This window comes from Phasianus colchicus, chromosome 37 (assembly GCF_987193195.1).
Source record: "Phasianus colchicus chromosome 37, bPhaCol1.hap1.1, whole genome shotgun sequence".
NCBI classification, from domain to species: Eukaryota; Metazoa; Chordata; class Aves; order Galliformes; family Phasianidae; genus Phasianus; species Phasianus colchicus.
The window spans coordinates 997,793-1,010,435 of NC_143472.1; the positions used below are offsets into that span (position 1 = coordinate 997,793).

The following is a 12,643-nucleotide window of genomic DNA, read 5'->3' on the forward strand; positions in this document are numbered from 1 at the left end:
GGGGGGGCTATGGGGGCTTTGGGGGGGTTATGGGGTGGTTATGGGGGCTTTGGGGGGGCTATGGATGATTATGTGGCTCTTAGGGGGGGTTATGGGGGGGCTATGGGGTGATTATGGGGGCTCTGGGGGGGCTATGGGGGGGCTATGGGGTGGTTATGGGGGCTTTGGGGGGGGTTATGGGGTGGTTATGGGGGCTCTGGGGGTTATGGGGTGGTTATGGAGGCTTTGGGGGGGGGTTATGGGGGGGTTATGGGGGTTTTGGGGGGGTATGGGGTGGTTATGGGGGCTGTGGGGGGGGTTATGGGGGTCTTGGGGGGGTATGGGGTGATTATGGGGGCTTTGGGGGGGCTATGGGGGGTTATGGGGGTTTTGGGGGGTATGGGCTGGTTATGGGGACTCTGGGGGGTTATGGGGTGGTTATGGGGGCTTTGGGGGGGGCCTATAGGGTGATAATGGGGGCTCTGGGGGGGTTGTGGGGTGGTTATGGGGTTTTGGGGGGTTATGGGGGGGGCTATGGGGTGATTATGGGGGCTCTGGGGGGTTTATAGGGTGGTTATGGGGGTTTTGGGGGGGTATGGGGTGATTATGGGGGCTCTGGGGGGGTTATGGGGGGGCTATGGGGGCTTTGGGGGGGCTATGGGGTGATTATGGGGGCTCCAGGGGGCTGTGGGGGGGTTATGGGGTGGTTATGGGGGCTTTGGGGGGGGCCTATAGGGTGATTATGGGGGCTCTGGGGGGGGTTTATAGAGTGGTTATGGGGTTTTGGGGGGTTATGGGGGGGGCTATGGGGTGGTTATGGTGGCTCTGGGGGGTTATGGGGGGGCTATGGGGGCTTTTGGGGGGGTTATGGGGTGGTTATGGGGGCTTTGGGGGGGCTATGGGTGATTATGTGGCTCTTGGGGGGGGCTATGGGGTGGTTATGGGGGCTCTGGGGGGGGTTGTGGGGGGCTTATGGGGGCTTTGGGGGGTATGGGGTGATTATGGGGGCTCTGGGGGGGCTCTGGGGTGGTTATGGGGGCTTTGGGGGGGTTATGGGGTGATTATGGGGGTTTTGGGGGGGTTATAGGGGGCTATGGGGTGGTTATGGGGGCTTTGGGGGGGCTATGGGGTGATTATGGGGGCTCTGGGGGGGGTTATGGGGTGGTTATGGGGGTTTTGGGGGGGTTATAGGGGAGCTATGGGGTGGTTATGGGGGCTCTGGGGGTGTATGGGGGGATTATGGGGTGGTTATGGGGGCTCTGGGGGGGGTTATGGGGGCTTTGGGGGGGCTATGGGGTGATTATGGGGGTCTGGGGGGGGGATGGGGGGGTTATGGGGTGATTATAGGGGTTTTGGGTTGGGGGGCAGATTTAGGATCTCTGGGGGGGGCTATGGGGTGATTATGGGGGCTTTGAGGGGGGTTATGGGGGGGTATGGGGGGTTTATAGGGGCTTTGGTTTGGGGGGGGCAGATATAGGGGCTTTGGGGGGGGCATGGGGACTCTGGGGGGGGTTATGGGGTGATTATAGGGGATTTGGGAGGGGTTATGGGGTCTTATAGGGGATTTGGTTTGGGGGGGGCAGATATAGGGGCTTTGGGGGGGGGTCTCTGGGGGGGTTATGGGGTGATTATGGGGGCTTTGGGTTGTGGGGGGGCCACGCTGGGGTTGCAAGTGGGGGGGGGGTTGGGGGGGGCTATGGGGTAATTTGGAGGGGTCAGGGTGCACTGGGGGGGGCGGTTAATGGGGGAATTTGTGGTTATGGGGCTCATGCGGGAATTTAGGGGGGGGTCCCTAAAATCCTCCCCCCCCCCCCAAAATCAGCCACCTGTGCGCCCAGGCTGAGCTCAGGGGAGCGCTCGCTGTCGGAGCTGTGGGTTCGCTCCTTGGGGGGGCGGGGGGAGCGCAGAGGGGTCCCCCCCCCCCGCGACCCCCCCTCCCCGCGGGACCCCCTCCGTCCGACCTGCGGGTGACCCCCCCCCCAACAAACCCCCATCTGTCAGATGACAAATAAGACCCCCCCCAATTGCCCCACGGAGATCCCAAATAGATCCCCCCCCCTCCCCAACAAAAGACCCCAAATCCCCCCCCAGAGACCCCAAAGGACCCCAAGTGCCCCCCCCCAAGACCCCAAATAGACCCCCCCCCACAACAGACCCCAAATCCCCCCCCACAGAGACCCCAAATAGACCCCAAAGGACCCCCCCCACCAACAAAGACCCCAAACAGACCCTCCCCCCAAAAGACCCCCAATCCCCCCACACACAAAAGACCCCAAAGGACCACAAGTGTGCCCCCCCCAAGACCCCAAATACACCCCCCCACCAAAAGACCCCAAAGGACCCCCCCAGACCCCAAATAGACCCCAACCCCCCAGAAGGCCCCAAATCTTCCCCCCTAAAAACCCAAAAACTCCCAAAGACCCCAAATCCACCCCATAGGACCCCCCCCCCCAAATAGACTCCAAAGGACCCCCCCCAGACCCCAAATAGACCCCCCCCCAACTCCTAGGACCCCAAATCCCCCCCCCAAAGGACCCAACCCCCCCTCAGAGACCCCAAATCCACCCCATAGGAACCCGGCCCCCCCCAAACCCACCCCATAGGACCCCCCCCCAAAAAAAACCCCATAGGACCCCCCCCCCCAAAATGACCCCCCCCAGACCCCAAAAATATCCCAATCCCATCCCCCCCAGGACCCCAAATCCCCCCCCCAAAGGACCCAAACACCCCCCAGGACCCCAAATCCACCCCATAAGACCCCCTAGACCCCAAATAGACCCCAACCCCCCCCCAAGACCCCAAATCCCCCCCCAACAACCCCAAAGCCCTCAGAGACCCCAAATCCACCCCATAGGACCTCCCCCCCCCAAATAGACTCCAAAGGACCCCCCCAGACCCCAAAAATACCCCAAATCCCCCCCCCCAAGGACCCAAACCCCCCTCAGAGACCCCAAATCCACCCCATAGGAACCCGGCCCCCCCCAAACCCACCCCATAGGACCCCCCCCCCCAAAAAAACCCCATAAGACCCCCCCCCCCAAAATGACCCCCCCCAGACCCCAAAAATACCCCAAATCCCACCCCCCAAGTACCCAAACCCCCCTCAGAGACCCCAAATCCACCCCATAGGAACCCGGCCCCCCCCAAACCCACCCCATAAGACCCCCCCCCCCCAAAAAAACCCCATAAGACCCCCCCCCAAACCCCCCAAATACCCCAATCCCATCCCCCCCAGGACCCCAAATCCCCCCCCAAAGGACCCAAATCCACCCCAAAGGACCCCCCCCCCAAAAATAACCCCATAGGATCCCCCCCCCAAAGTACCCAACCCCCCTCAGAGACCCCAAATCCACCCCATAGGAAACCGCCCCCCCAAACCCACCCCATAGGACCCCCCCCCCAAAAAAAACCCCATAGGACCCCCCCCCCAAATGACCCCCCCCAGACCCCAAAAATACCCCAATCCCATCCCCCCCAGGACCCCAAATCCCCCCCCAAAGGACCCAAATCCACCCCATAGGAACCCGGCCCCCCTTAAACCCACCCCATAGGACCCCCCCCCCAAAAAAAACCCCATAGGACCCCCCCCCCAAATGACCCCCCCCAGACCCCAAAATACCCCAATCCCATCCCCCCCAGGACCCCAAATTCCCCCCCAAAGGACCCAAATCCACCCCAAAGGATCCCCCCCCCCCAAAACCCATCCCATAGGACCCCCCCCCCAAAAATAACCCCATAGGATCCCCCCCCCAAAGTACCCAACCCCCCTCAGAGACCCCAAATCCACCCCATAGGAACCCGCCCCCCCAAACCCACCCCATAGGACCCCCCCCCCAAACCCCCAAAATACCCCAATCCCATCCCCCCCAGGACCCCAAATCCCCCCCCCCAAGGACCCAAACCCCCCTCAGAGACCCCAAATCCACCCCATAGGAACCCGGCCCCCCCCAAACCCACCCCATAGGACCCCCCCCCCCCAAAAAACCCCATAAGACCCCCCCCCACGACCCCCACCTGGGTGAGGCCGCCTCCCCTTTGCTGCCCCTCGCAGCCCCACGGGATTTTTCCGTGCCCCCCCCCGGCTCAGGGTGGGGGTCCGGTTCCCCCCGCGCCCCCTATGGACAGAAAATTATGGGGTGGGGGCTGAGAGCACCCATAAAATTAAGGGGGGGGGGGAATTTGGGGGGGGGTCTCACCATTCCCTCGGGGTCCGGCCCCAAATCCTCAGGGGGGCCGCAGGCGACCTCTGCCTGGGGGGGGGGGGAAAGGGGGGGGGCTGCACTCAATACCAGACCCCAAATTGCCCCCCCCCAACCTTGGAGACCCCAAATAAAACCCCAAATGCCCCCCAACCCCCCCCCCAACTTACACCCCCACTTTGCCCCCCCCGACCCCTCAAATTCCCCCATAAACCCCCCCATACCCCACCCCCCCAAATCACCCCATATAACCCCCCCCAAATCACCCCACAAAAACCCCAGACCCCCCCCAAGCCCCCAACCCCCCCAAATTACCCCATAGCCCCCCCAGATCCCCTATAATCACCCCATAGGCCCCCAGATCCCCTATTCTGACCCCATAACCCCCCCAGATCCCCTATAACCACCCCATAGCCCCCAGATCCCCTATTCTGACCCCATAGCCCCCCCAGATCCCCTACAATCACCCCACAGCCCCCAGATCCCCTATTCTGACCCCATAACTCCCCCCGAGCCCCTATTCTGACCCCATATCCCCCCCAGATCCCCTATAATCACCCCATAGCCCCCAGATCCCCTATTCTGACCCCATAACCCCCCCAGATCCCCTATAATCACCCCATAGCCCCCAGATCCCCTATATCCAACCCCATAACCCCTCCCAGATCCCCCAGATCCCCCCCAATCCCCTATAATCACCCCACAGCCCCCCAAGCCCCTATTCCGACCCCATAGCCCCCCCAGATCCCCTATAATCACCCCATAGCCCCTCAGATCCCCTATATCTGACCCCACAGCCCCCCAATCCCCCAAATCCGACCCCATAAGCCCCCCCCAATCCCCTATATCTGACCCCACAACACCATATCCCCTATATCCGACCCCATAACCCCATATCCCCCATATCTGACCCCATAACCCCCCCCATAACCCCCCCAATCCCCTATACCCAACCCCATAACCCCCCCATATCCGACCTCATAAACCCCCCACAACCCCCCCAATCCCCTATATCCAAACCCATAACCCCATTTCCCCCAAACCCGACCCCATAACCCCATATCCCCTATAACCAACCCCATAACCCCCCCATATCCAACCCCATAACCCCATATCCCCTATACCCAACCCCATAACCCCATATCCCCCATACCTGACCCCATAACCCCATATCCCCCATTCCGGACCCCATAACCCCAAATCCCCTATATCTGACCCCACAACCCCATATTTCCTATATCTGACCTCATAACCCCATATTCCCTATATGACCCCATAACCCCCCCAATTCGCTATACCCAACCCCATAACCCCCCCATAACCCCATATCCCCCATATCCAACCCCATAACCCCCCACAACCCCCCCAATCCCCTATACCCAACCCCATAACCCCATATCCCCTATATCTGACCCCACGACCCCATATCCCCTATATCTGACCCCAAAACCCCATATCCTCCATACCCGACCCCACAACCCCATATCCCCCATACCCTACCCTATAACCCCATATCCCCTATATCCAACCCCATATCCCCATATCCCCTATATCCAACCCCATATCCCCATATCCCCTATATCCAACCACATATCCCCTATACCCAACCCCATAACCCCAAATCCCCAATACCTGACCCCATAACCCCCCCATATCCGACCCCATAACCCCATATCCCCTACAACCCCATATCCCCCATACCTGACCCCATAACCCCATATCCCCTATATCTGACCCCCAAAACCCCCCATATTCCCCATATCTGACCCCATAGCCCTCCCACAACCCCCCAATCCCCCGTACCCGATCCCATAACCCCATATGCCCCATACCTGACTCCACGACCCCATATCCCCTATATCCAACCCCATATCCCCTATACCTGACCCCATAACCCCCCCATATCCAACCCCACAACCCCATATCCCCTATATCCAACCCCATATCCCCTATACCCAACCCCATAACCCCATATCCCCAATACCTGACCCCATAACCCCCCCATATCTGACCCCATAACCCCATATCCCCCATACCCGACCCCACAACCCCACATCCCCTACATCTGACCCCATAACCCCATACCCGACCCCATAACCCCCCTTACCACAGGCTGCCCCTCCCGGCCCGGGCTGCACATCTCCGTCTGTGAGCTCGACTGCGACAGACCCTCAAAGAACGGCCTGGGGGCAACGGGGGCAACGGGGGCAATGGGGGCATTGGGGGCATTGGGGTCATTGGGGTCAATGGGGGCATTGGGGTCAATGGGGGCATTGGGGTCATTGGGGTCAATGGCGGCAATGGGGTCAACGGGGACATTGGGGTCAATAAGGGCAATGGGGTCAATAAGGGCATTGGGGTCAGTGGGGGCAATGGGGACGTTGGGGACAACGGGGACATTGGGGTCAATGGGGGCATTGGGGGCATTGGGGTCAATGGGGGCATTGGGGTCAGTGGGGGCATTGGGGACATTGGGGTCAATGGGGTCAGTGGGGGCATTGGGGTCAACAGGAGCATTGGGGTCAATAAGGGCAATGGGGGCATTGGGGACAATGGGGACATTGGGGTCAATGGGGACATTGGGGTCAATGGGGGTAATGGGGGCATTGGGGTCAGTGGGGGCAATGGGGACATTGGGGGCATTGGGGGCGTTGGGGTCAATGGGGGCATTGGGGTCAACGGGGACATTGGGGGCATTGGGGGCAATGGGGTCAATGGGGGCATTGGGGGCATTGGGGGCGTTGGGGGCGTTGGGGTCAATGGGGGCATTGGGGGCAATGGGGGCATTGGGGGCAATGGGGGCATTGGGGGCAATGGGGGCATTGGGGGCAATGGGGGCACCAGGAGGGGAGGGGGGATATTGGGGGGACATGGGGGGACCCGGGGGGGGACACAAAGGGGACATAAAGGGGACATGGGGGGATGGGGGGCGCATGGGGGGGGCTCTATGGGGCTCTATGGGGCTCAGTGGGTCTCAGTGGGTCTCTATGGGCCTCTATGGGTCTCAGTGGGTCTCTATGGGTGTCTGTGGGTCTCAGTGGGTCTCTATGGGTCTCTATGGGCCTCTATGGGGCTCTATGGGGCTCTATGGGTCTCAGTGGGTTCTATGGGTCTCAGTGGGTTCTATGGGTCTCTATGGCGCTCTATGGGGTCTGTGGGGTCTCTGTGGGGTCTCTATGGGGGCTCTATGGGGTCTCTATGGGGGCAATGGGGTCTGTGGGGTCTTTGTGGGGTCTCTATGGGTCTCTATGGGTCTCTATGGGGCTCAGTGGGTCTCAGTGGGTTCTATGGGGCTCAATGGGGCTCTGTGGGTCTCCATGGGTCTCAGTGGGTTCTATGGGGCTCAATGGGGCTCTGTGGGTCTCCATGGGTCTCAGTAGGTCTCAGTGGTCTCTATGGGTCTCTATGGGGCTCAATTGGTCTCTATGGGTCTCTATGGGGCTCTATGGGGCTCTATGGGTCTCAGTGGGTTCTATGGGGCTCTATGGGGCGCTATGGGTCTCTATGGGTCTCTATGAGGTCTCAGTGGGTATCAGTGGGTTCTATGGGTCTCTATGGGTCTCAGTGGGTCTCTATGGGCCTCTATGGGTCTCAGTGGGTTCTATGGGTCTCTATGGGTCTCAGTGGGTCTCAGTGGGTTCTATGGGTCTCCATGGGTCTCAGTGGGTCTCAGTGGGTTCTATGGGTCTCTATAGGTCTCAGTGGGTCTCAGTGGGTTCTATGGGTCTCTATGGGTCTCAGTGGGTCTCTATGGGCCTCTATGGGTCTCAGTGGGTTCTATGGGTCTCTATGGGTCTCAGTGGGTCTCAGTGGGTTCTATGGGTCTCCATGGGTCTCAGTGGGTCTCAGTGGGTTCTATGGGTCTCTATAGGTCTCAGTGGGTCTCAGTGGGTTCTATGGGTCTCTATGGGTCTCAGTGGGTCTCTATGGGCCTCTATGGGTCTCAGTGGGTTCTATGGGTCTCTATAGGTCTCAGTGGGTCTCAGTGGGTTCTATGGGTCTCTATGGGTCTCAGTGGGTCTCTATGGGCCTCTATGGGTCTCAGTGGGTTCTATGGGTCTCTATGGGCCTCTATGGGTCTCAGTGGGTCTCAGTGGGTCTCTGTGGGTCTCAGTGGGTCTCAGTGGGTCTCAGTGGGTTCTATGGGTCTCTATGGGTCTCAGTGGGTCTCAGTGGGTTCTATGGGTCTCTATGGGTCTCAATGAGGGGGATGGAGTGACGTGGGGTGACAGGAGGGGACACGGGGGGGGGAAGGAATGGGGGGGGCTGTGGGGGGTGCGGGTGACCCCAGTGGGCTGGGGGGGGGGGGGGTCTCGGCAGTCGGACCTGAGGCGCGGTTTCGGGGTGCTGAGGACGCTGTCGTTGTCGTCGATGTCGGCGCCGCTGTCGCTGGGGTTGGACAACCCGAGGGACGCGCACAGCTCGTCCAGGTCCTCCGCCAGGTCCTCCACCGCCCGCATCCGCGCCCGCGACACCCGCTCCATGCACAGCGCCTGCGGGCGCAGCGCCGCCCAGCGGACACACGCGGCATTGCACGGGGCGCGGGGCAGCTTATGGGGCAGCTATGGGGCACCCCATAGGGCACCCTATAGGACACCCCATGGCACCCCATAGGGCAGCTTATGGGGCAGCTATGGGGCAGCTTATAGGGCATCCCATAGCACCCCATAGGGCAGCTTATGGGGCAGCTATGGGGCACCCCATAGGGCAGCTTATGGGGCAGCTATGGGACAGTTTATGGGGCAGCTTATGGGGCAACCTATAGGACACCCCATGACACCCCATAGGGCAGCTTATGGGGCAGCTATGGGGCAGCTTATAGGGCATCCCATAGGGCAGCTTATGGGGCAGCTATGGGGCAGCTTATGGGGCAGCTTATGGGGCATCCCATAGCACCCCATAGGGCAGCTTATGGGGCAGCTTATAGGGCAGCTATGGGGCAGTTATGGGGCACCTTATAGGGCATCCCATAGCACCCCATAGGGCAGCTTATGGGGCAGCTTATGGGGCAGCTTATGGGGCACCCCATAGGGCAGCTTATGGGGCAGCTTATAGGGCAGCTATTGGGCAGCTATGGGGCACCCCATAGGGCAGCTTATAGGGCAGCTTATGGGGCAGCTATGGGGCATCCCATAGCACCCCATAGGGCAGCTTATAGGGCAGCCTATAGGGCAGCTATGGGGCAGTTATGGGGCAGCTTATAGGGCATCCTATAGCACCCCATAGGGCAGCTTATAGGGCAGTTATGGGGCAGCTTATGGGGCAGCTATGGGGCACCCCATAGGGCAGCTTATAGGGCAGCTATGGGGCAGCTATGGGGCAGCTTATGGGGCACCCCATAGGGCAGCTATGGGACAGTTTATGGGGCAGCTTATGGGGCAACCTATAGGACACCCCATGGCACCCCATAGGGCAGCTTATGGGGCAGCTATGGGGCACCTTATAGGGCATCCCATAGGGCAGCTTATGGGGCAGCTTATAGGGCAGCTATGGGGCAGCTTATGGGGCACCCAATAGGGCAGCTTATGGGGCAGCTTATGGGGCAGTTATGGGGCAGCTTATAGGGCATCCCATAGCACCCCATAGGGCAGCTTATGGGGCAGCTATGGGGCACCCTATAGGACACCCCATGGCACCCCATGGGGCAGCTTATAGGGCAGCTTATGGGGCAGTTTATAGGGCATCCTAAAGCACCCCATAGGGCAGCTTATGGGGCAGCTATGGGGCAGCTTATGGGGCAGCTTATGGGGCACCCCATAGGGCAGCTTATAGGGAAGCTTATGGGGCAGTTATGGGGAAGCTATGGGGCAGTTTATAGGGCATCCTAAAGCACCCCATAGGGCAGCTTATGGGGCAGCTATGGGGCAGCTTATGGGGCACCCCATAGGGCAGCTTATGGGGCAGCTTATGGGGCACCCCATAGGGCAGCTTATAGGGAAGCTTATGGGGCAGCTTATGGGGAAGCTATGGGGCAGTTTATAGGACATCCCATAGCACCCCATAGGGCAGCTTATGGGGCAGCTATGGGGCAAATTATGGGGCACCCCATAGGGCAGCTTATAGGGAAGCTTATGGGGCACCCTATAGGACACCCCATGGCACCCCATAGGGCAGCTTATGGGGCAGCTTATGGGCCCCCTATAGCACCCCACAGCACCTCATAGGGCACCCCATAGGGCAACTTATAGGGCACCCCATAGCACCCCACAACACCCATGGCACCCCATAGGGCAGCTTATAGGGCAGTTTACAGGGCACCCCATACCACCCCACAGCACCCCATAGGGCACCCCATATCAGCCCATAGCACCCCATTTCACCCCATAGGGCACCCCATATCACCCCACAGCACCCCATACCACCCCACAGCACCCCATGGGGCACCCCATATCACCCCATAGCACCCCACAGGGCGCCCCATAGCACCCCATATCACCCCATAGCACCCCACAGCACCCCATAGGGCGCCCCATAGCACCTCATATCACCCCATAGCACCCCACAGCTCCTCATAGGGCACCCCACAGCACCCCATAGCACTCCACAGAGCACCCCATAGCACCCCATACCACCCTATAGCACCCCATAGGGCACCCCACAGCACCCCATACCACCCCATAGCACCCCATGGGGCACCCCATATCACCCCATAGCACCCCACAGCTCCCCATAGGGCACCCCAGAGCACCCCACAGCACTCCACAGAGCACCCCATAGCACCCCATAGCACCCCACAGCACCCCATAGCACCCCATACGGCACCCCATATCACCCCATAGCACCCCACAGCACCCCATAGAACCCCATAGCACCCTACAGCACCCCATAGGGCTCCCCATATCACCCCATAGCACCCCACAGGGCACCCCACAGCACCCCATTTCACCCCATAGGGCACCCCATATCACCCCACAGCACCCAATAGAGCACCCCATATCACCCCAAAGCACCCCAGAGCACCCCATATCACCCCATAGGGCACCCCATAGCACCCCACATCACCCCACAACACCCCACGGCACCTCATAGCACCCCATAGCACCCCATAGGGCACCCCATAGCACCCCATGGGGCACCCCATATCACCCCATAGCACCCCACAGCACCCCATAGGGCGCCCCATAGCACCCCATAGCACCCCATAGTGCACCCCACAGCTCCCCATAGGGCACCCCACAGCACCCCATAGGGCACCTGATATCACCCCATAGGGCACCCCACAGCACCCCATTTCACCCCACAGCACCCCATATCACCCCATAGAGCAACCCATAGCACCCCACAGCTCCCCATAGGGCACCCCATTTCACCCCACAGCACCCCATAGCACTCCACAGAGCACCCCATAGCACCCTATAGCACCCCATAGGGCACCCCACAGCACCCCATATCACCCCATTTCACCCCACAGCACCCCATATCTCCCCATAGCACCCCATATCACCCCATAGGGCACCCCATAGCACCCCATAGAGACCCCATAGGGCACCCCACAGCTCCCCATAGGGCACCCCACAGCACCCCATTTCACCCCACAGAACCCCATAGGGCACCCCATATCACCCCATAGCACCCCACAGCACCCCATAGCACCTTACAGCACACCATAGGGCACCCCATAGCACCCCACAGCACCCCATAGCACCCCATTTCACCCCATAGCACCCCACAGCACCCCATTTCACCCCACAGCACCCCATAGGGCACCCCATATCACCCCATAGCACCCCACAGCACCTCATAGGGCGCCCCATAGCACCCCATAGGGCACCCCACAGCACCCCATAGCACCCTACAGCACCCCATAGGGCTCCCCATATCACCCCATATCACCCCACAGCACCCCACAGCACCCAATAGAGCACCCCATATCACCCCATAGGGCACCCCATAGCACCCCACATCACCCCACAACACCCCACGGCACCCCATATCACCCCATAGCACCCCATAGGGCACCCCATATCACCCCATTTCACCCCATAGGGCACCCCATATCACCCCACAGCACCCAATAGAGCACCCCATATCACCCCAAAGCACCCCACAGCACCCCATATCACCCCATAGGGCACCCCATAGCACCCCACATCACCCCACAACACCCCACGGCACCCCATATCACCCCATAGCACCCCATAGCACCCCATAGGGCACCCCATAGCACCCCATGGGGCACCCCATATCACCCCATATCACCCCATATCACCCCATAGGGCGCCCCATAGCACCCCATATCACCCCATAGTGCACCCCACAGCTCCCCATAGGGCACCCCACAGCACCCCATATCACCCCATAGCACCCCACAGCACCCCATTTCACCCCACAGCACGCCATAGCACCCCATAGCACCCCACAGCACCCCATTTCACCCCACAGCACCCCATAGGGCACCCCATATCACCCCATAGCACCCCACAGGGCACCCCACAGCACCCCATTTCACCCCATAGGGCACCCCA

The 12,643-nt window shown here is 60.6% G+C and overlaps 1 protein-coding gene across 1 annotated transcript in view; it reads right to left on the reverse strand.

Moving 5' to 3' along the window:
* The window catches only part of LOC149913450 (phosphofurin acidic cluster sorting protein 1-like), a 54,795-nt gene that overhangs the window by 24,080 nt on the left and 18,072 nt on the right, over positions 1-12,643 (reverse strand). The window contains exons 9-13 of the mRNA XM_090129582.1: positions 8,505-8,671; positions 6,286-6,361; positions 4,176-4,229; positions 3,994-4,094; positions 1,806-1,940 (exon numbers count right to left, since the gene is read on the reverse strand). Coding sequence (XP_089985708.1) covers positions 1,806-1,940; positions 3,994-4,094; positions 4,176-4,229; positions 6,286-6,361; positions 8,505-8,671 — 533 coding nt within the window. The remainder of the gene's footprint in view (positions 1-1,805; positions 1,941-3,993; positions 4,095-4,175; positions 4,230-6,285; positions 6,362-8,504; positions 8,672-12,643) is intronic.